Source organism: Coregonus clupeaformis, chromosome 2, assembly GCF_020615455.1.
Source record: "Coregonus clupeaformis isolate EN_2021a chromosome 2, ASM2061545v1, whole genome shotgun sequence".
Classification (NCBI taxonomy): Eukaryota; Metazoa; Chordata; class Actinopteri; order Salmoniformes; family Salmonidae; genus Coregonus; species Coregonus clupeaformis.
In genome coordinates this window covers 5,068,770-5,090,051 of record NC_059193.1, presented here as the reverse complement: position 1 = coordinate 5,090,051, position 21,282 = coordinate 5,068,770, and the positions used below count along the sequence as shown (strand labels likewise).

Here is a 21,282-nt window from a genome sequence, read left to right as displayed (position 1 = left end):
CAAATGTTTAAATTACTTACAACCTGACCACACCTCCTTAGAAGAAGTCAGGCTAGGCTACTCCATCAACTTTGAAGCACCGGGTGAAAGTTTTTACAATTATAGAAAACAGCATATAATACCGAAAATTAAATTAACCATCTTTAGATTTATAAGTATGATATTACGTTTGAGTTTCACCTGAGCTCGGGACATTCCTTGCTTAGCGCCTCAAGCTTTCCGTGTAAAGTGGATTTCTCAAAATTTACGGCTGGGAAGTGAATCAGGAAGTAATATCAAGTTAAAATGGTAAGTAACCTATACTTTAATTTCTCTGCGTTTTTCTCATTCACAACTACACACCGAAATTCATTTAAACATCATAAATCAAAGTGTAGCCTACTCATGTGAAGTTTGTGCTTCTCTCCCGACTGGAGAATATTCTTTGAGCCAGCTCGAGTCAGATTGCTTAGTGCTTGTGATACAAAAACCTGGTGGCTGACAAGGATTGTAGACAAATATCCTTGGCTGCATGATCGGAGCTCGAAAAGGCGCTGTCCATTCTTTGATACAAAAATCACTAACTTTAAACAACTGGCACTGTTGGAACCACACGATGCAAATATCAGTAAGTCTGCGCAGATTTATTTTGCACAGACTTCCTTGTTGTGAACATTTGATTCAATCAGTAGGCTATTGCCTCAAATGTCCCAGAACTTCTTGATCTCCTTTCCAATAACTGAAAAGTATGGACAGGTTTTCACCTTAGTGTTGCTTCCACCTGTCAAGTCATGATCAGTGGTGCTAGGCTACAGGAAAGGTGACAGGGAAAGGGAGCTATCGTATCTAATAACATTGGAATAGGCACATAGCTTAGGCCTAACCACCGATGGAAACTCACTACTAGCCTGGGCATCCACTTTTTCCAGTGGTCCCATTGCATGTACACCTAAATCACAGCCTATGCATACCTGTAGTCTACTACACTTAGCCACGGAGAGTTGGGGTGCTGGAGCACCCCCTGAAAAATCGGAATAAAAAATATATTATTTGTTTATTTTTCTCACAAAGTAGTGCACTGGGCCTTTAATAGTACTGTATTAGTGCACCAATAAGAACATGCAAAACATTGTTTTCTCTGCTGCCTACAAAAAAATCAAAAACTACTTTCGTGGCTATGCTACTATAGTAAATGTTTTGCCTCTAAAAGTTACTGCACTCAGCTAGCAAAATGGTTTGTCTTGCTGTCTTCCCTGCCAAACAGCATGTGAAGCTGATTCAAATGAATCAACCTGGAACAACGTGTCTGGGCAGTATTATCCCCACTGAACAGGCCCTAGGAGGGAAATGGAATGTAGACAATTCAGGATAGGAAGATTTGAGGTCCACGGGGGACAGACCCCTCTCTGTGACGTCATGCATACAAAATTATACCTGGTCATAGCTTTGGGACTCAACATCGGGAGTCTGTGTATTGGTTGGACACATTCAGGAGGACAACGTGACAGAATATTCATACTTTCCCGATCTCCTCATTTTGATCAGTACTGATCAAGTTAAGGAGAAAAGGAGAACAAACCACTGTTGGTATTCACCCTGTGACCTGTTTGGTTCCTTGTTATAAATTCCACAGACACATTTTTGTTCCACGAGAACTGGACTGTCTGTTGCAATACCCAAACCGTCTGTCTGTCATGGTGATTCATGACTGATAAATCACAAGGTCTTTACCTTGTGGCATTGCCTCTGCATGCCCATCTGACCATCACTGAATGTATCAAGAAACTACACAGCCTGCACACTATATTGCTCCTTAACCTTTCTGTTTCTTTCATATGCAGAGTTTTTCATTCAGCACCTTGTATAATGTGATGTGTGTTTGACAATTACTTTACATCACTGAATTGTCCAGGGTATTTCGATCATAAACATTTATTGACTCATGGTAGGCCGTTATTGTAATTAAGAATTTGTTCTAAATTGACTTGCCTAGTTAAATAAAGATTACATAAATAAAATTATACTGTTCTGTTTCATCCTGGCAGGCACACCGCTATATTATTATATTACTACAGCGCTAACTTGTGGTCAATATGGCAATATTCAAGGTTATTTCGGGAAGAGTGTGTAGATTCACGTCAACGGTTGAGACATTTCTTCTTTAGCTGTTAGAGTATGACCATAGCTCTCATCCTCTTCTGAAATAGAGGCTGCTGTGATTGTGTAATACATGTGGTGGGAAAATCTTTATGGTTGTGTGGTGCGGTGAGTATGAAGACTGTGTTTCTTTACTTTCTGGTCATAACACTTCAATTAAGCTTATTTGTGTCATGCATGTTAGGCACAGTCTAAACAGTGTATTGGATTGCTACTTTGATATCATGTATTGTGTACAAGGTTGGTGACCACCGGTGTACACTGTGTGGCCGTTACAATTTGCACCACACAAACCGTTGTACATTACAGAATTCCACAATGCGATTTTGAAGAGCTCACAGCCTTTTGTGTAAAGTAGTTGTTATGTCAGATTCCTGCATATTCAGTTTCCCCTGCTACCAGCACATCACTGATCCCACTCCTCAGTCAGTGTTCTGAGTTAATGAGGACATATGAGTGTTCATTAATGGGCAAGGAGAGGAGTTGAATTTGCACAGATAATCTTATTGCAACCAGTCTATCCCCCTCTCTCTCTCTGCCTCCCTCTTTCTCTGTCTCCCTCTTTCTCTCTGTCTTTCTCGGTCTCTGTCTCTGTTTCTCTGTCTCAGGGGAGTAAGGAGCGCTACCACTGGCAGACCCAGAATGTTAAGATCAGCGGGGTGGACGACATGGTCCTGCTCTCCAAGATCAACGAGGATGCCATCACTGACAACCTCAAGAAGAGATACATGGACGACTACATCTTTGTATCCTTCAGCTTGTAGTAGAACCAGGGCACACACTGCTATATGTGGCAAATACACTGAGGCTTTGCTCTGCTTTGTAGATGTACATACACCGTAGTCTCTCTGTCATACACACACACACACACACACCCTGTGATCACTTCAGCCACATTAGCTTGTTATGAGATTAGCCTTAATAACATACTTTAAAAAAAGTGTAGAACAACATGGAAGGGTAATATGTTTGTGTCTCAACCACCATATTTACAGTACACCACATGTAGCGTTAGGGACTAGCACTGCGATCACAGCTACAACTATACACATCAATGCCGTTGTGGCCCCTGCCGGTGCTGTATTCTAGATGGTTATTCAAATTTTCCTTAACAGGTCTTCCTCAGACCTACATAGGGTCGGTGCTGATCTCTGTCAACCCCTTTAAACAGCTGCCCTACTTCACTGACAGAGAGGTGGAGCTCTACCAGGGAGCTGTGAGTAATATACACTACTAAACCCACTGGGCTTTCTGCTGTCTGGCTGGCTGGCTGGCTGGCTGGCTGCACCCACCTACCAGTTTCAAGATTTGTTTGCATCACTCGATCTAGACGGAGAAACTGTAGTGTATAAAAGGCTGATTGTATAGTCCTGCTTATCAATATGTGATGCAAAGTAGGCCCTTCCACATTCCCACTATCATGTAAATGATATGTTCAATGCCATTATGTTGTCCATTGTTTACCTCACCTCATAATGACAGAGTTAATGAATAACCCCAACGCTTCCTGTCTCTCAGTTAATGTCCTTAGTTTCACTCTGGTCTGAGGGACCAGTAGACACTCGATTAACCAGTTCTATTACAAATATGTGAGAATGTCTGCTGCTGCTGAAGTTTTTGTAAATTATTTTTTTGTATCACTATTTATCTAAAGTGCTGTAAGTAAGAAGCTTAATCTATTGTGAATGCTGTTTACCAAGCTGGACAAAAACACATCTAATAACAAGACAGTATATGTTGAAAATAAAGTGCTGGATAATTGATAGCAAGCCACCTAGGGCTTGCAGAAAACATATATAAACTCAGCAAAAAAAGAAACGTCCCTTTTTCAGGACCCTGTCTTTCAAAGATAATTCGTAAAAATCCAAATAACTTCACAGATCTTCATTGTAAAGGGTTTAAACACTGTTTCCCATGCTTGTTCAATGAACCATAAACAATTAATGAACATGCACCTGTGGAACGATCTTTAAGACACTAACAGCTTACAGACAGCAGGCAATTAAGGTCACAGTTATGAAAACTTAGGACACTAAAGAGGCCTTTCTACTGAACACCAAAAGAAAGATGCCCAGGGTCCCTGCTCATCTGCGTGAACGTGCCTTAGGCATGCTGCAAGGAGGCATGAGGACTGCAGATGTGGCCAGGGCAATAAATTGCAACGTCCGTACTGTGAGACGCCTAAGACAGCGCTACAGGGAGACAGGACGGACAGCTGATCGTCCTCGCAGTGGCAGACCACGTGTAACAACACCTGCACAGGATCGGTACATCCGAACATAACACCTGCGGGACAGGTACAGGATGGCAACAACAACTGCCCGAGTTACACCAGGAATGCACAATACCTCCATCAGTGCTCAGACTGTCCGCAATAGGCTGAGAGAGGCTGGACTGAGGGCTTGTAGGCCTGTTGTAAGGCAGGTCCTCACCAGACATCACCGGCAACAACGTTGCCTATGGGCACAAACCCACCATCGCTGGACCAGACAGGACTGGCAAAAGGTGCTCTTCACTGACGAGTCACGGTTTTGTCTCACCAGGGGTGATTGTCGGATTCACGTTTATCGTAGAAGGACAGAGGCCTGTACTCTGGAGCGGGATCGATTTGGAGGTGGAGGTGTGTCACAGCATCATCGGACTGAGCTTGTTGTCATCGCAGGCAATCTCAACACTGTGCGTTACAGGGAAGATATCCTCCTCCCTCATGTGGCTCATCCTGACCTGACCCTCCAGCATGACAATGCCACCAGCCATACTGCTTGTTCTGTGCGTGATTTCCTGCAAGACAGAATGTCAGTGTTCTGCCATGGCCAGCGAAGAGCCCGGAACTCAATCCCATTGAGCACGTCTGGGACCTGTTGGATCGGAGGGTGAGGGCTAGGGCCATTCCCCCCAGAAATGTCTGGGAACTTGCAGGTGCCTTGGCGGAAGAGTGGGGTAACATCTCACAGCAAGAACTGGCAAATACTTATTTCCCTCATTAAAATGCAAATCAATTTATAACATTTTGACATGCGTTTTTCTGGATTTTTTTGTTGTTATTCTGTCTCTCACTGTTCAAATAAACCTACCATTAAAATTATAGACTGATCATTTCTTTGTCAGTGGGCAAACGTACAAAATCAGCAGGGCATCAAATACTTTTTTCCCTCACTGTGTATATATATACAGTGGGGAAAAAAAGTATTTAGTCAGTCACCAATTGTGCAAGTTCTCCCACTTAAAAAGATGAGAGAGGCCTGTAATTTTCATCATAGGTACACGTCAACTATGACAGACAAAATGAGAAAAAATATTCCAGAAAATCACATTGTAGGATTTTTAATGAATTTTTTTGCAAATTATGGTGGAAAATAAGTATTTGGTCAATAACAAAAGTTTCTCAATACTTTGTTATATACCCTTTGTCACAGGTCAAACGTTTTCTGTAAGTCTTCACAAGGTTTTCACACACTGTTGCTGGTATTTTGGCCCATTCATCCATGCAGATCTCCTCTAGAGCAGTGATGTTTTGGGGCTGTCGCTGGGCAACACGGACTTTCAACTCCCTCCAAAGATTTTCTATGGGGTTGAGATCTGGAGACTGGCTAGGCCACTCCAGGACCTTGAAATGCTTCTTACGAAGCCACTCCTTCGTTGCCCGGGCGGTGTGTTTGGGATCATTGTCATGCTGAAAGACCCAGCCACGTTTCATCTTCAATGCCCTTGCTGATGGAAGGAGGTTTTCACTCAAAATCTCACGATACATGGCCCCATTCATTCTTTCCTTTACACGGATCAGTCGTCCTGGTCCCTTTGCAGAAAAACTGCCCCAAAGCATGATGTTTCCACCCCCATGCTTCACAGTAGGTAGGGTGTTCTTTGGATGCAACTCAGCATTCTTTGTCCTCCAAACACGACGAGTTGAGTTTTTACCAAAAAGTTCTATTTTGGTTTCATCTGACCATATGACATTCTCCCAATCCTCTTCTGGATCATCCAAATGCACTCTAGCAAACTTCAGACGGGCCTGGACATGTACTGGCTTAAGCAGGGGGACACATCTTGCACTGCAGGATTTGAGTCCCTGGCGGCGTAGTGTGTTACTGATGGTAGGCTTTGTTACTTTGGTCCCAGCTCTCTGCAGGTCATTCACTAGGTCCCCCTGTGTGGTTCTGGGATTTTTGCTCACCGTTCTTGTGATCATTTTGACCCCACGGGGTGAGATCTTGCGTGGAGCCCCAGATCGAGGGAGATTATCAGTGGTCTTGAATGTCTTCCATTTCCTAATAATTGCTCCCACAGTTGATTTCATCAAACCAAGCTGCTTACCGATTGCAGATTCAGTCTTCCCAGCCTGGTGCAGGTCTACAATTTTGTTTCTGGTGTCCTTTGACAGCTCTTTGGTCTTGGCCATAGTGGAGTTTGGAGTGTGACTGTTTGAGGTTGTGGACAGGTGTCTTTTATACTGATGACAAGTTCAAACAGGTGCCATTAATACAGGTAACGAGTGGAGGACAGAGGAGCCTCTTAAAGAAGAAGTTACAGGTCTGTGAGAGCCAGAAATCTTGCTTGTTTGTAGGTGACCAAATACTTATTTTCCACCATAATTTGCAAATAAATTCATAAAAAATCCTACAATGTGATCTTCTGGAGAAAAAAAATCTCTATTTGTCTGTCATAGTTGACGTGTACCTATGATGAAAATTACAGGCCTCTCTCATCTTTTTAAGTGGGATAACTTGCACAATTGGTGGCTGACTAAATACTTTCTTTCCCCACTGTGTGTATATATATATATATATATATATATATATATATATATATATATATATATGTACCAGTCAAATGTTTGGACACACCTACTTATTCCAGGTTTTTCTTTATTTTTACTATTTTCTACATTGTAGAATAATAGTGAAGACATCAAAACTATGAAATAACACATATTTTCATATGGAAAAAGTGTTATATAAAATATATTTTGATTTGTTTTTGAGATTCTTCAAAGTAGCCACCCTTTGCCTTGATGACAGCTTTGCACACTCTTGGCATTCTCTCAACCAGCTTCATGAGGTAGTCACCTGGAATGCATTTCAATTAACAAGTGTGCCTTGTTAAAAGTTAATTTGTGGAATTTCTTTCCTTCTTAATGCGTTTGAGCCAATCAGTTGTGTTGTGACAAGGTAGGGGTGGTATACAGAAGATAGCCCTATTTGGTGAAAGACCAAGTCCATATTATGGCAAGAACAGCGCAAATAAGCAAAGAGAAACGACAGTCCATCATTACTTTAAGACATGAAGGTCAGTCAATTCGTAACATTTCAAGAAAGTGTAGTCGCAAAAAACATCAAGCGCTATGATGAAACTGTCTCTCATGAGGACCGCCACAGGAAAGGAACACCCAGAGTTACCTCTGCTGCAGAGGATAAGTTCATTAGACTTAACTGCAACTCAGATTGCAGCCCAAATAATGCTTCACAGAGTTAAAGTAACAGACACATCTCAACATCAACTGTTCAGAGGAGACTGCGTGAATCAGGCCTTCATGGTCGAATTGATGCAAAGAAACCTCTACTAAAGGACACCAATAAGAAGAAGAGACTTGCTTGGCCAAGAAACACGAGCAATGGACATTAGACTAGTGGAAATCTGTCCTTTGGTCTGATGAGTCCAAATTAGATTTTTGGTTCCAACCGCCGTGTCTTTGTGAGACGCAGAGTAGGTAAACGGATGATCTCCGCATGTGTGGTTCCCACCGTGCAGCATGGAGGAGGAGGTGTGATTGTGTGGGGGTGCTTTTCTGGTGACACTGGCAGTGATTTATTTAGAATTCAAGGCACACTTAACCAGCATGGCTACCACAGGATTCTGCAGCGATACGCCATCCCATCTGGTTTGCGCTTAGTGGGACTATCATTTGTTTTTCAACAGGACAATGACCCAAAACACACCTCCAGGCTGTGTAAGAGCTATTTGACCAAGGAGAGTGATGGAGTGCTGCATCAGATGACCTGGCCTCCACAATCACCCGACCTCAACCCAATTGAGATGGTTTGGGATGAGTTGGACCACAGGGTGAAGGAAAAGCAGCCAACAAGTGCTCAGCATATGTGGGAACTCCTTCAAGACTGTTGGAAAAACATTCCTCATGAAGCTGGTTGAGAGAATGCCAAGAGTGTGCAAAGCTGTTATCAAGACAAAGGGTGGCTACTTTGAAGAATCTCAAATATAAAATATATTTTGATTTGTTTAACACTTTTTGGGTTACTACAGTTGAAGTCGGAAGTTTACATACGCTTAGGTTGGAGTCATTAAAACTCATTTTTCAACCACTCCACACATTTCTTGTTAACAAACTATAGTTTTGGCAAGTCGGTTAGGACATCTACTTTGTCATGACACAAGTAATTTTTCCAACAATTGTTTACAGACAGATTATTTCACTTATAATTCACTGTATCACAATTCCAGTGGGTCAGAAGTTGACTGTGCCTTTTAAACAACTTGGAAAATTCCAGAAAATGATGTCATGGCTTTAGAAGCTTAGAAAATCTAAAGAAATCAGCCAAGACCTCAGAAAAAAAACTGTAGACCTCCACAAGTCTGGTTCATCCTTGGGAGCAATTTCCAAACGCCTGAAGGTACCATGTTCATCTGTAAAAACAATTGTATGCAAGTATAAACACCATGGGACCACGCAGCCGTCATACCGCTCAGGAAGGAGACGCGTTCTGTCTCCTAGAGATGAACGTACTTTGGTTCCGAAAAGGGCAAATCAATCCCAGAACAACAGCAAAGGACCTTGTGAAGATGCTGGAGGAAACAGGTACAAAAGTATTTATATCCACAATAAAACAAGTCCTATATCGACATAACCTGAAAGGCCGCTCAGCAAGGAAGAAGCCACTGCTCCAAAACCGCCATAAAAAAGCCAAACTACGTTTTGCAACTGCACATGGGGACAAAGATCGTACTATTTGGAGAAATGTCCTCTGGTCTGATGAAACAAAAATATAACTGTTTGTTCATAATGACCATCGTTATGTTTGGATGAATAAGGGGGAGCTTGCAAGCCGAAGAACACCATCCCAACCGTGAAGCACGGGGTGGTAGCGTCATGCTGTGGGGGTGCTTTGCTGTAGGAGGGACTGGTGCATTTCACAAAATAGATGGCATCATGAGGAAGGAAAATTATGTGGATATATTGAAGCAACATCTCAAGACATCAGTCAAGTTAAAGCTTGGTCGCAAATGGGTCTTCCAAATGGACAACGACCCCAAGCATACTTCCAAAGTTGTGGCCATCACAAAGCCCTGACCTCAATCCTATAGAAAATTGTGGGCAGAACTGAAAAGGTGTGTGCGAGCAAGGAGGCCTACAAACCTGACTCAGTTACACCAGCTCTGTCAGGAGGAATGGGCCAAAATTCACCCAACTTGTTGTGGAAAGCTTGTGGAAGGCTACCCGAAACGTCTTACCGATGTTAAACAATTTAAAGGCAATGCTACCAAATACTAATTGAGTGTAAACGTCTGACCCACTGGGAATGTGATGAAAGAAATAAAAGCTGAAAGAAATCATTCTCTCTACTATTATTCTGACATTTTACATTCTTAAAAAAAGTAGAGATCCTAACTGACCTAAGACAGGGCATTTTTACTAGGATTAAATGTCAGGAATTGTGAAAAACTGAGTTTAAATGTATTTGGCTAAGGTGTATGTAAACTTCTGACTTCAACTGTACATGATTCCATATGTGTTATTTCATAGTTTTGATGTCTTCACTATTATTCTACAATGTAGAAAATAGTAAAAAATAAAGAAAAGCCCTTGAATGAGTAGGTGTGTCCAAACTTTTGACTGGTACTGTATGTACAGTTGAAGTCGGAAGTTTACATACACCTTAGCCAAATACATTTAAACTCAGTTTTTCACAATTCCTGACATTTAATCCTAGTAACAATTCCCTGTCTTAGGTCAGTTAGGATCACCACTTTATTTTAAGAATGTGAAATGTCAGAATAATAGTAGAGAGAATGATTTATTTCAGCTTTTATTTATTTCATCACATTCCCAGTGGGTCAGACGTTTACATACACTCAATGAGAATTTGGTAGCATTGCCTTTAAAATGTTTAACTTGGGTCAAACGTTTCGGGTAGCCTTCCACAAGCTTCCCACAATAAGTTGGGTGAATTTTGGCCCATTCCTCCTGACAGAGCTGGTGTAACTGAGTCAGGTTTGTAGGCCTCCTTGCTCGCACACGCTTTTTCAGTTCTGGCCAAAAAAAATTCTATAGGATTGAGGTCAGGGCTTTGTGATGGCCACTCCAATACCTTGACTTTGTTGTCCTTCAGCCATTTTGCCACAACTTTGGAAGTATGCTTGGGGTCATTGTCCATTTGGAAGACCCATTTGCGACCAAGCTTTAACTTCCTGACTGATGTCTTGAGATGTTGCTTCAATATATCCACATAATTTTCCTTCCTCATGATGCCATCTATTTTGTGAAGTGCACCAGTCCCTCTTGCAGCAAAGCACCCCCACAGCATGATGCTGCCACCCCCGTGCTTCACGGTTGGGATGGTGTTCTTCGGCTTGCAAGCGACCCCCTTTTTCCTCCAAACTTAACGATGGTCATTATGGCCAAACAGTTCTATTTTTGTTTCATCAGACCAGAGGACATTTCTCCAAAAAGTACTATCTTTGTCCCATGTGCAGTTGCAAACCGTAGTCTGTTTTTTTTATTGCATACTATTGTTTGTACAGATGAACGTGGTACCTTCAGGCGTTTGGAAATTGCTCCCAAGGATGAACCAGACTTGTGGAGGTCTACAATTATTTTTCTGAGGTCTTGGCTGATTTCTTTTGATTTTCCCATGATGTCAAGCAAAGAGGCAATGAGTTTGAAGGTAGGCCTTGAAATACATCCACAGATACACCTCCAATTGACTCAAATGATGCCAATTAGCCTATCAGAAGCTTCTAAAGCCATGACCATTTTCTGGAATTTTCCAAGCTGTTTAAAGGCACAGTCAACTTAGTGTATGTAAACTTCTGACCCACTGGAATTGTGATACAGTGAATTATAAGTGAAATAATCTGTCTGTAAACAATTGTTGGAAAAATTACTTGTATCATGCACAAAGTAGATGTCCTATCCGACTTGCCAAAACTATAGTTTGTTAACAAGAAATTTGTGGAGTGGTTGAAAAACTAGTTTTAATAACTCCAACCTAAGTGTATGTAAACTTCCGACTTCAACTGAATGTATGTATGTATGTATGTATGTATGTATGTGTTTGTACATTTTAGTCATTTAGCAGACGCTCTTATCCAGGAAGGGCACATCAACAGATTTTTCACCTAGCCGACTTAGTGATTCAAACCAGCAACCTTTCAGTTACCTGCCCAACGCTCTTAACCGCTAGGCTACCTGCCGTGGACATTGGAATGATGCTTGCTCCTCCTTTGTCAGGCCCAGTATGAGAACCCCCCTCACATCTACGCCCTGGCTGACAACATGTACCGCAACATGATGATCGACTGTGAGAACCAGTGTGTCATCATCAGGTCTGACCAATCATCTCACTCCCAGAGATCAAGCTTTATACTTTGTAGTAACCTGAACTTTCACATAAACCATGCATTCTGTCAATGGGATGTCATCACAATGAGTTAGGGTGTTGCTCTGTTTCACAAAGCTTTTCCATTGTCTTTGCAGTGGGGAGAGTGGAGCAGGAAAGACTGTAGCAGCAAAATACATAATGGGCTACATCTCCAAGGTGTCGGGCGGAGGTTCCAAAGTCCAGGTATAGGGGATCCATTCATCTAATTCTCCCTTCCATTCTCTCATTTCATCGTCTCAGACACGTATTAGTGCGTTCATCTGTTCTCCTTTATTCTTCTTCTTCACAGCACGTAAAAGACATCATCCTCCAATCCAACCCTCTCCTGGAGGCCTTTGGGAATGCCAAGACCGTGCGCAACAATAACTCCAGTCGCTTTGTGAGTAGAACAGGGAATCTGGGAATACCGATAGAATGGATAAGGAATTAGGGGTGCATTTCATTCCAAAAATGTTGTGGCCTTCTGCCCTTCACTCCCATTGACAGATCTGATGGGACCAGAAAGGTGAAAGCAATAGGGAGAAATCTAGGTGAAGCTTTTATTGTTGCATTCCTGGTTTAGGCCTTATCTGGACAAGGAACCTTAATCACTGTGTTCTGTGTTACCACAGGGGAAGTACTTTGAGATCCAGTTCAGCCGTGGAGGAGAGCCAGACGGAGGGAAGATCTCCAACTTCCTGTTGGAGAAGTCCAGGGTGGTGTCACAGAACCAGGGAGAGAGGAACTTCCACATCTACTACCAGGTGGGACAGAATAACTCATTACGGAGAGAATTTCATCACTTATTTAACCTTTGACCAAACAACCTCTGACCCTTGACCCTTAGCTCCTGATGGGTGCCACTAAAGAGATGAGGGAGAACCTTGGTGTCACCACACCTGACTACTACCTCTACCTGAACCAGTCTGGCACCTACACCGTGGAGGATGTCAACGATAAGAAGGAATTCTCTGACACCATGGTGAGCTCTCTCTCTCTCTCTCTCTCTCTCTCTCTCTCTCTCTCTCTTTTTTCACATGTCTAGAGAGGCAGTTTGGCTTCATTGTGTGTATGTGTTTTAGGAGGCCATGTCAGTGGTGGGCCTGTCTGTAGACGAGCAGGACATGGTGCTGCAGATCGTAGCAGGCATCCTGCATCTGGGCAACATCGCCTTCAGAGAGGAGGGAAACTATGCTGTGGTGGAGAGTGAGGACTGTGAGTTACGCTTACACACACACGCACGCACACACACACACACACACACACACACACACACACACACACAATCCCAAATCAACCCCTATCCTATACCCTCTTTGCACTTGTGATCCCCCTCTTTGTCCTATCTCACTTCCTGTCCTCCATGTTCTGGCAGTCCTGGCGTTCCCGGCCTACCTGTTGGGAATCTCCCAGGAGGGTCTGAAGAACAAGCTGACCAGCCGGATCATGGACAGCAAGTGGGGGGGTAAGACAGAGAGCATCGCTGTCACCCTGAACACAGAGCAGGCCTCCTTCACACGGGACGCCCTCTCCAAAGCTCTCTACTCACGCCTGTTTGACTTTCTTGTGGATGTAAGTCTCCATTTAATTTCAGAAGGAACCTGTCAGTGAGGTTCCTTTTATCCACATATCAATTTGCTCACCTATATGTTGACCAGTTAACTAGTAGAAGGAACATTTAACAGCAAAGCATGGCCAAACATGTTCACACTTACTACAGAGTCATAGCTCTTATCGGAACATGTATTGGACTTGCTGTCCGGATCCTTGTGCAGTTGTTTGTCTTTTGACTGCTGGTGTGGGAGCCACACAAGATAATAATAATATGCCATTTAGCAGATGCTTTTATCCAAAGCGTCATGATGGAACGTGTCTAGAGATGGGAGCAGTAGGGAGGCAGTGCAGCTTACACATGTTCTGTCCTGTTGTCTCACAAGAGGTTTACTGCAGTACTGTTGCTACAACCATGACACTTCATTTTATTGTAGTACTGTATCATAGTACTGTATCATTGCTCTTTAGCGTTTAAACTTCTTCATTCCTGTCTCTCTGTCTCTCTCTGTCTCTGTCTGTCTCTGTCTCTGTCTCTGTCTATCTGTCTGTCTTTCTTTCCTCTCTCCTCTCCCCCAGTCTATCAACAAAGCCATACAGAAAGACCATGAGGAATTCAACATTGGGGTGCTGGACATCTATGGCTTTGAAATCTTCCAGGTGGATATTTCTGTGCTGCCTCATACAGGAGTTGTCCCACTTCTACTGTTGGACCTCATTTATTTAAAAACTGCATACATCACCATACATAATCATTTCCACCTATAGGCCTACTGTTAGACCACATGTCATTTTGTTTAAGATTGCACACATATGGCCTGCACACCTAATTGCCACCTCCAGTTACCTACTGTTAAGTATATGTGTTGAAAGTTTACTGCTTTTTATTCATACAAAATCATTAATACTATGTATTCTCTCTGTTGTGGAAATTACCACCAGGGACACCTGAAGTTCATCTTAAATGAGTCATTCTTTATTATCAGCAAGCTGGAGAGGTTACAACAAACTTAATGCACCAAGTAGAACACGTCTGTCAGGAGTTTCGCCGGGACAGTCCCGTTAGTTCTCTTATATACTGCTTACACAGACAAGTTATATTTGCATGATTTAGCTTATTCATAATTCATAATACATTCATCATTAACTTTTGGTTCATTCATGTGACCTACCAATACCTCACGAGGCTTCTTCTCTCCAAGCTGAGACCACCTTGAAACTGAGATATCCCTTTCTTTTTTCTAAACAAGGTTCTGGGCGTACAGCCAAATTGCTTATACTGATAGTGAGGATTCCTCCCAGGCATGATCAATCAGTCACTTGCATGAACCCAGTCGAATTGGTTATTAGAAAAGCACAAACATAACATTTTCCTTCACATCTCTATTTAACACTAATAGAAAAACGGCTTTGAGCAGTTCTGCATCAACTTTGTGAATGAGAAACTGCAGCAGATTTTCATTGAGCTCACGTTAAAAGCTGAGCAGGTAAGTGATAACTCTACATTACTTGTTTCACTCTTTCGTCTTGTGATACGTCTACATTACTTTGGCTTGTTTTCCCAGATACTTACATTGTTTCTTGTAGGAGGAGTATGTGCAGGAAGGGATCAAGTGGACGCCAATCGAGTACTTTAACAACAAAATCGTGTGTGACCTCATTGAGTCCAAACTGGTGAGGGATCATATTCGGCCATTTCCTGTAGTGCTGAAGTTGGGGGCGGCCATTTTGTGTGTAATTCAGGTGAACTACAGTACCAGTAGATGTTGTGTGTGGTACAGTTCTTGATATGCCTTGTTCTTATTACCCAGAACCCCCCAGGCATCATGAGTATCTTGGACGATGTGTGTGCCACCATGCATGCTAAGGGGGAGGGCGCTGACCAGACTCTGATCCAGAAGTTACAAGGGGGAATCAGCTCCCATGAGCACTTCAACAGCTGGAATAAAGGCTTCATAGTGCACCACTACGCTGGCAAGGCAAGGACACCATATAGCACAAACACTATGGGCCTTTTAGAATCCATTTAGAATACATCCTCATTACACACTGAACCAACATTGACCAACAGTCCAACATTCCAAAGATTACAGCTCTTTGATTTAATTTGGTACATTGCCCCCTGGTGGGGGTTTGGAGTACATGGAGACCACATCTCCTAAATATCAGAATGTGTTAGGGGAAAATGCTGAAATTAAAGACTCAGAGCTTGTCCTCTCTCTCTCAGGTGTCCTATGACGTCAGTGGCTTCTGTGAGAGGAACAGAGATGTGCTCTTCAATGACATCATTGAGCTGATGCAGAGCAGTGAATTGTAAGTGTAGTTAGAAGTGTTATAATAGGTATACTATATGATAATTCCATAGACCGCCACTGACCAGTCTCTCTCTCTCTCTCTCTGTCTCTCTCTCTCTCTGTCTCTCTGTCTCTCTCTGTCTCTCTCTCTGTCTCTCTCTGTCTCTCTCTGTCTCTCTGTCTCTCTCTGTCTGTCTGTCTGTCTGTCTGTCTGTCTGTCTGTCTGTCTGTCTGTGTGTTTGGGCAGTGCCTTCATAAAAACCCTTTTCCCAGAAAACCTAGAGGCAGAGAAAAAGGGCCGTCCTACCACCGCCAGTAGCAAGATCAAGGTAAGGATCTGACACGGTTGTGTGCTACTATAATCTCGGTAAACCCAGGACAAAGTCTCACGTAATTGGTCAGCTGCTTGATTAAGTTCTGGGTCCATACGTGTTAAGAGATGACGAGATGCTAGAACGAGGAGTGGAACCAGATGCTCCACCCCCTCTCTCTACGGGCCGAATGTCCCCTCCCTCCCGAAATTCGAAAGATGCTAACACCTGCGAAATCGTGATTTGTCCAAATTACCAGTGACGAAAAACCCAAACACCGTAACTACTGCTGCTCCTTATCCCATTCCTACCCGACAGATTCTACGGTACCAGTTATGTTTACGTAGATCTGTCCACAAGAGATTATTGTTGCTATGGAAACAGACATGCCAGTCCAAACTCAGATGAGTGACTCCTCCACCCCGCTGTCTTCCATAATATCCACAGGTCACTGAATGTGTTATTGTACAGGGATACATTTTCTTCTATCAGTTGTTTTTATTGCTCTGAGCACCTGGTCTGTTCTACAAAGCTGGATGATTGAACCTCCATGTCCTTCAGAAACAAGCCAACAACCTGGTCCAGACTCTGATGAAGTGCACCCCCCACTACATCCGCTGCATCAAACCCAACGAGACCAAGAAGCCTCGGGACTGGGAGGACTCTCGGGCCAAACACCAGGTGGAGTACCTGGGCCTGCGGGAGAACATTCGTGTGCGCCGCGCCGGGTACGCCTTCCGCCGAGCCTTCGCCAAGTTCCTGCAGAGGTGAGCCCTAAGGTCATATGGGTCAGGGGTCATACGGTGGTCAGGAGTCAAGAGATGGATTTCCATGCTGGCTTCACAGATTTCAAACATCAGTATAAATGTATTTTGTTCCTGTTTTGTTTCTATTCATAAAAAAAATTATGGGGACTTCAGGACATTCTGCCAGTCCAGTAAAATGGTTGTGTGTGTGTGTGGTCCTCCAGGTACGCCATCCTGACCAGGGAGACGTGGCCCCAGTGGACAGGGGAGGAGAGGAAGGGGGTTCTCCACCTCCTCCACTCTGTCAACATGGACCAGGACCAGTACCAGCTGGGAAAGACCAAGATCTTCATCAAGGCCCCAGAATCAGTACGTCTTTCTCTTGTTACCTAGAAAACCTCTATACTGACACAGAACTGTCTGGTTCTTCTTACTATAAAGGCAATAATTGAAATAACTATTTTGAAATGTGTTTCTGTAGTTGTTCTTGCTGGAGGAAATGAGGGAAAGGAAGTATAATGGATATGCTCGGGCCATCCAGAAGGCCTGGCGCAAACACATCGCCGTCCGCAAGTACGTCAAGATGAGAGAGGAAGGTAAGTCATTGGTTTCTCTCTGTGGGAATTAGCTTTTTGCCATGTCAGTTCAGTACTGCATCACAGTGTGGTGTGTCCTGTCAGTTCAGTACTGCATCACAGTGTGGTGTGTCCTGTCAGTTCAGTACTGCATCACAGTGTGGTGTGTCCTGTCAGTTCAGTACTGCATCACAGTGTGGTGTGTCCTGTCAGTTCAGTACTGCATCACAGTGTGGTGTGTCCTGTCAGTTCAGTCCTGCGTCACAGTGTGGTGTGTCCTGTCAGTTCAGTACTGCGTCACAGTGTGGTGTGTCCTGTCAGTTCAGTACTGCGTCACAGTGTGGTGTGTCCTGTCAGTTCAGTACTGCGTCACAGTGTGGTGTGTCCTGTAGCCTCAGACATCTTACTGAATAAGAAGGAGAGGAGGAGAAACAGCCTCAACAGGAACTTTGTGGGCGACTACATCGGCACCGACAACCACCCCGAGATCCGACAGTTCGTGGGCCGCCGGGAGAAGATCGATTTTGCAGATGTGGTTGCCAAATATGACCGCAGGTTTAGGGTAAGAGTCAAGTATGACCACAGGAACAAACCAACATTGACATTGTCACAGAACGTATAATGCTATTGTTATTCATGTTAGATAGAAGAGACTCCATCAGTGGTTTGGTGGATACTGCTAAAGGCATCCCTTGCCAATGCTTGTCTGCTCATTGAACCCCATATATCTGATGGCTACTGGTCAGTAAGCCTATAATAGCAACAAGTTATATAATATCCCTCTCTCCATGTTGCAGACTGTGAAGCGTGACCTCATCCTGACCCCTAAGTTCTTGTATCTGATTGGTCGGGAGAAGGTGAAGCAGGGACCAGATAAGGGGCAGATCCACGAGGTTCTGAAGAGACAGATAGAAGTGGAGAAGATTCAGTCAGTCTCTCTCAGGTGCAGGTTAAGATATTCTGGAAATGTTCTACCAGTTGATGATCATGATGCACAGTAGTAGAAATGAGATTTTAGTTGAAAGGATGTATCCTCTCCTCCCTCAGCACCCTGCAGGATGACTTCTTCATCATCCATGAGGAGCATTACGACAGTGTCCTTCAGTGCATCTTCAAGACGGAGTTCCTCAGTCTGCTCTACAAACGTTATGATGAGAAGACCCAGAGGAAGCTACCGCTCAAGTTCAACAACCTGTCAGTCAAAGTCTTTACTCTGAGCTTAGTCTTAGACCAATCAGTGGGGTTTTACTGTTAAACTAAAAGGGCCAATCCGCAGTTGAAACCATAACAAAGTGGTTTCTATAAAAAGCTGAGAGATGGGCCTGGAGAAATAAAACCACTCTCAAATTCATAGACAGAGCTATGGATGCAAGGACTGACCATCCATGATATCAAAATGATAGTTGTAACCATGTTTTGAAGCTATGCAGTGTTTGTTTACATTTACTTTGTATACAAACATTGGAGTAAAACAAGCGTATATTTGGGGATCTGACTGCGGTGTATTCATTTAGCAGCAACTTAAATGACTAAAACCACATATAAAGTATGTAGAAAACATAATGGAGGTATATATTTATAAGATCATCTTTGAGAACTAACCACCAAAATGAAAACTAGACAGTCAGGGAGAATCTAAAATTCCAAAACCCCATTGATTTAGTTCTAATGTTGAGTCACTGGGAAGCATAAGAACACAGCATAAGCCCTGGCAAAATGTGTAGAATGGCAGGAAATTAGCTTTAAAACTATAGATTTCTCCCGCCCCATGTTGAAATGTGTAGAATGGCAGGAAATTGGCTTTAAAACAGCAAAACCTGCGGCCAAGAGTAAGGCCTTTGACATTTTCGGTGGGAGAACCCCCCCCCCACGCTAACTTTGCCACCGCTTCTGAATAAATCCTAGGGGAAACACTGGACTTGGTGTGAAAGTTGAACTAAACTCATGAGGCATTTCTAAATTGTTATATTCTTCAAGAATCAATGGGTATATATCATTAATTTATAAGTCCAGAAATTGATGTAGCAACTGCAGATTGCCCCTTAAAACATACCAGTGTCATGCTTTACGTAAACGATCATTAATAATCTCAAAGATACATAATGCAAAAAAGTAATCCAGTTTGAGTCTTTTAAGCCATATTTTAACCCAATGCTCTTCTCTCTCTCTCCCTCCCTCTCTGTTCCTCGTTTAGACTGGAGTTTAAGGTGAAAAAGGGAGGTTGGGGGCCGTTCTCAGCGGCTGGCTCCAGGCAGATCCAGTTCCAGCCGGGCCAAGGAGACGAGGTGGTTGTGAAGCCCAGCAGCAAGGTCCTCATAGTCACCATCGGACCCGGGCTCCCTAAGAACTCCAGTGAGTCCATGCACTTTGAATGGAGACTTCTATTAGTAGGCTTAATCTGGGTCTGTGCAACCGTCCCATAGCATTTGACACATCACACCTTTTTCTCATGTGTTCCCCAGGACCGACCCGCAGAGACAACAGGAAAAGTCGCTACATGGGCAACCAGCCTCCAGGCTCGCGACAGCAGTCACAAGGTGAGAGAACTAGATAGCTGAACATCCCCAATGATGGCACTCATTTGACTTTTGACCTGACTCAACATCTCCTTCATGTCCATGTGTCTCAGGCGCCCCCAGGGGCAGAGGCCGAGGTGGGGGTGGTGGTCAGCGGGGTGGGCCGCCCTCGTCCAGGGCGTCCAGAGTCTCTCTGCTCCGCCGGCAGTCCAGTATGGAGCAGCCCACACTACCTCGACAACAGGGGACCCGGCAGACCAACAACCGCTCCAACAACCAGAGCCAGGCAGACACCACCTTCATGAACGTGCCTGACCAGGGAGTGGCTGGGTGAGTTCTCAGGCCCTGTTTGAATACTTGTTAGGTTGTTAAAATGTATATTCTTCCTCATGTTGCTGGTGTTTTTTTCAAATACTCAAATGGTATTAGATACTGTAAATCAAGACTGGCACTTTTACTAGATCTCTCTTCTACTCTCTTTCTCTCATGCCAATTTCGCTCAGTCTTCATCGTAGACTCTCGAAGGAGGTCAAGCCTTCCCCAGGAGCGGGCCGCCCCAAGCCTGCCCCCAAGCCCAAGCCTCGCTCCCCAGAATGCCGAGCGCTGTATGCTTACGATGCCCAGGACACTGATGAGCTGAGCTTCAACGCGGAGGATGTCATTGAAATCCTCACTGAAGGTACTAAACCCTTAGTAGATCATCTCTGAATTTATATAATATTTAAATAAACTGAGTATATTCATTACAGTAGTATAAAACTGCTATTAGTCATACACTATAAGTACTGCTACGTATGATATACTGCTAGTATTATATACTGCTAGTATTATAGTATTATTAAAGGCATACTATAACCACATTTTCTACTTCAGTTGAAAGCCGTCTTCCTGTGCTTCACCTGTAATTCCCTCTGAGGATAGAAAAGGGCTGTATAATCTAGATTGACCGTTTTTCTCACCTGTCCTCCCTCCAGATCCATCAGGCTGGTGGTTCGGTCGTCTTCGCGGGAGAGAAGGCATGTTTCCTGGGAATTATGTAAAGAAGATCTAGACTGGAGCGATGAGGGACATGTCCAAGGAGAGTGAGGTGTCAGGTGGCAACAGTTGAATTACAGCCATACCAAGTGCATTACTACAGAGACAAAACAAAAAAACATAATCAAAGCATTTCTCCATACCATCTCTCTTTGGAGTCAGAGACAAGGGAACGTGATGATTTTTGCCAAAGATGGTTTCAAGTGCAAATACTGCTAACTTTTATCAATGGATTTTATCTATTGTTTTAGAAGGGGATATCTTTTTTTAAGGCTGAACTAATTGTTTTATCCGGCATCTTTTTATAGACATTTACCTCTTGAGTGTTGAAATAAATCTTAGTTTTATTTGCTCTTTCACATTTGTTTAATATATAGGACCAAATGGCCATAATAATCTCAGTTCAGGTGGAGTTGGGATAGAATGGGTAATTGGCCAAAAGATTATAGACAAGATATATATTGTAAAATATATATTATTGGTCTATTTTATGTGGTTCACAACGTCTTAGGTAGATATTTCACA

The 21,282-nt window shown here is 43.4% G+C and overlaps 1 protein-coding gene across 1 annotated transcript; it reads left to right on the top strand.

The window, feature by feature from the left end:
- Window positions 1–46: 46 nt before the first annotated feature.
- On the top strand, window positions 47–20,855 carry LOC123481453 (unconventional myosin-Ie-like). Its single transcript, XM_045205707.1, has 27 exons — window positions 47–288; window positions 2,745–2,882; window positions 3,263–3,352; window positions 11,600–11,694; window positions 11,846–11,933; window positions 12,040–12,129; window positions 12,362–12,493; window positions 12,577–12,711; window positions 12,812–12,944; window positions 13,105–13,301; window positions 13,860–13,940; window positions 14,681–14,767; window positions 14,868–14,954; window positions 15,092–15,259; window positions 15,508–15,593; window positions 15,822–15,903; window positions 16,447–16,652; window positions 16,856–17,000; window positions 17,113–17,227; window positions 17,599–17,768; window positions 18,004–18,149; window positions 18,254–18,400; window positions 19,401–19,558; window positions 19,669–19,743; window positions 19,836–20,052; window positions 20,226–20,401; window positions 20,697–20,855. The coding sequence occupies exons 1-27, from the start codon at window positions 286–288 to the stop codon at window positions 20,771–20,773; spliced, it is 3,324 nt and encodes a 1,107-aa protein (XP_045061642.1). The 5' UTR covers window positions 47–285; the 3' UTR covers window positions 20,774–20,855.
- Window positions 20,856–21,282: the final 427 nt, after the last annotated feature.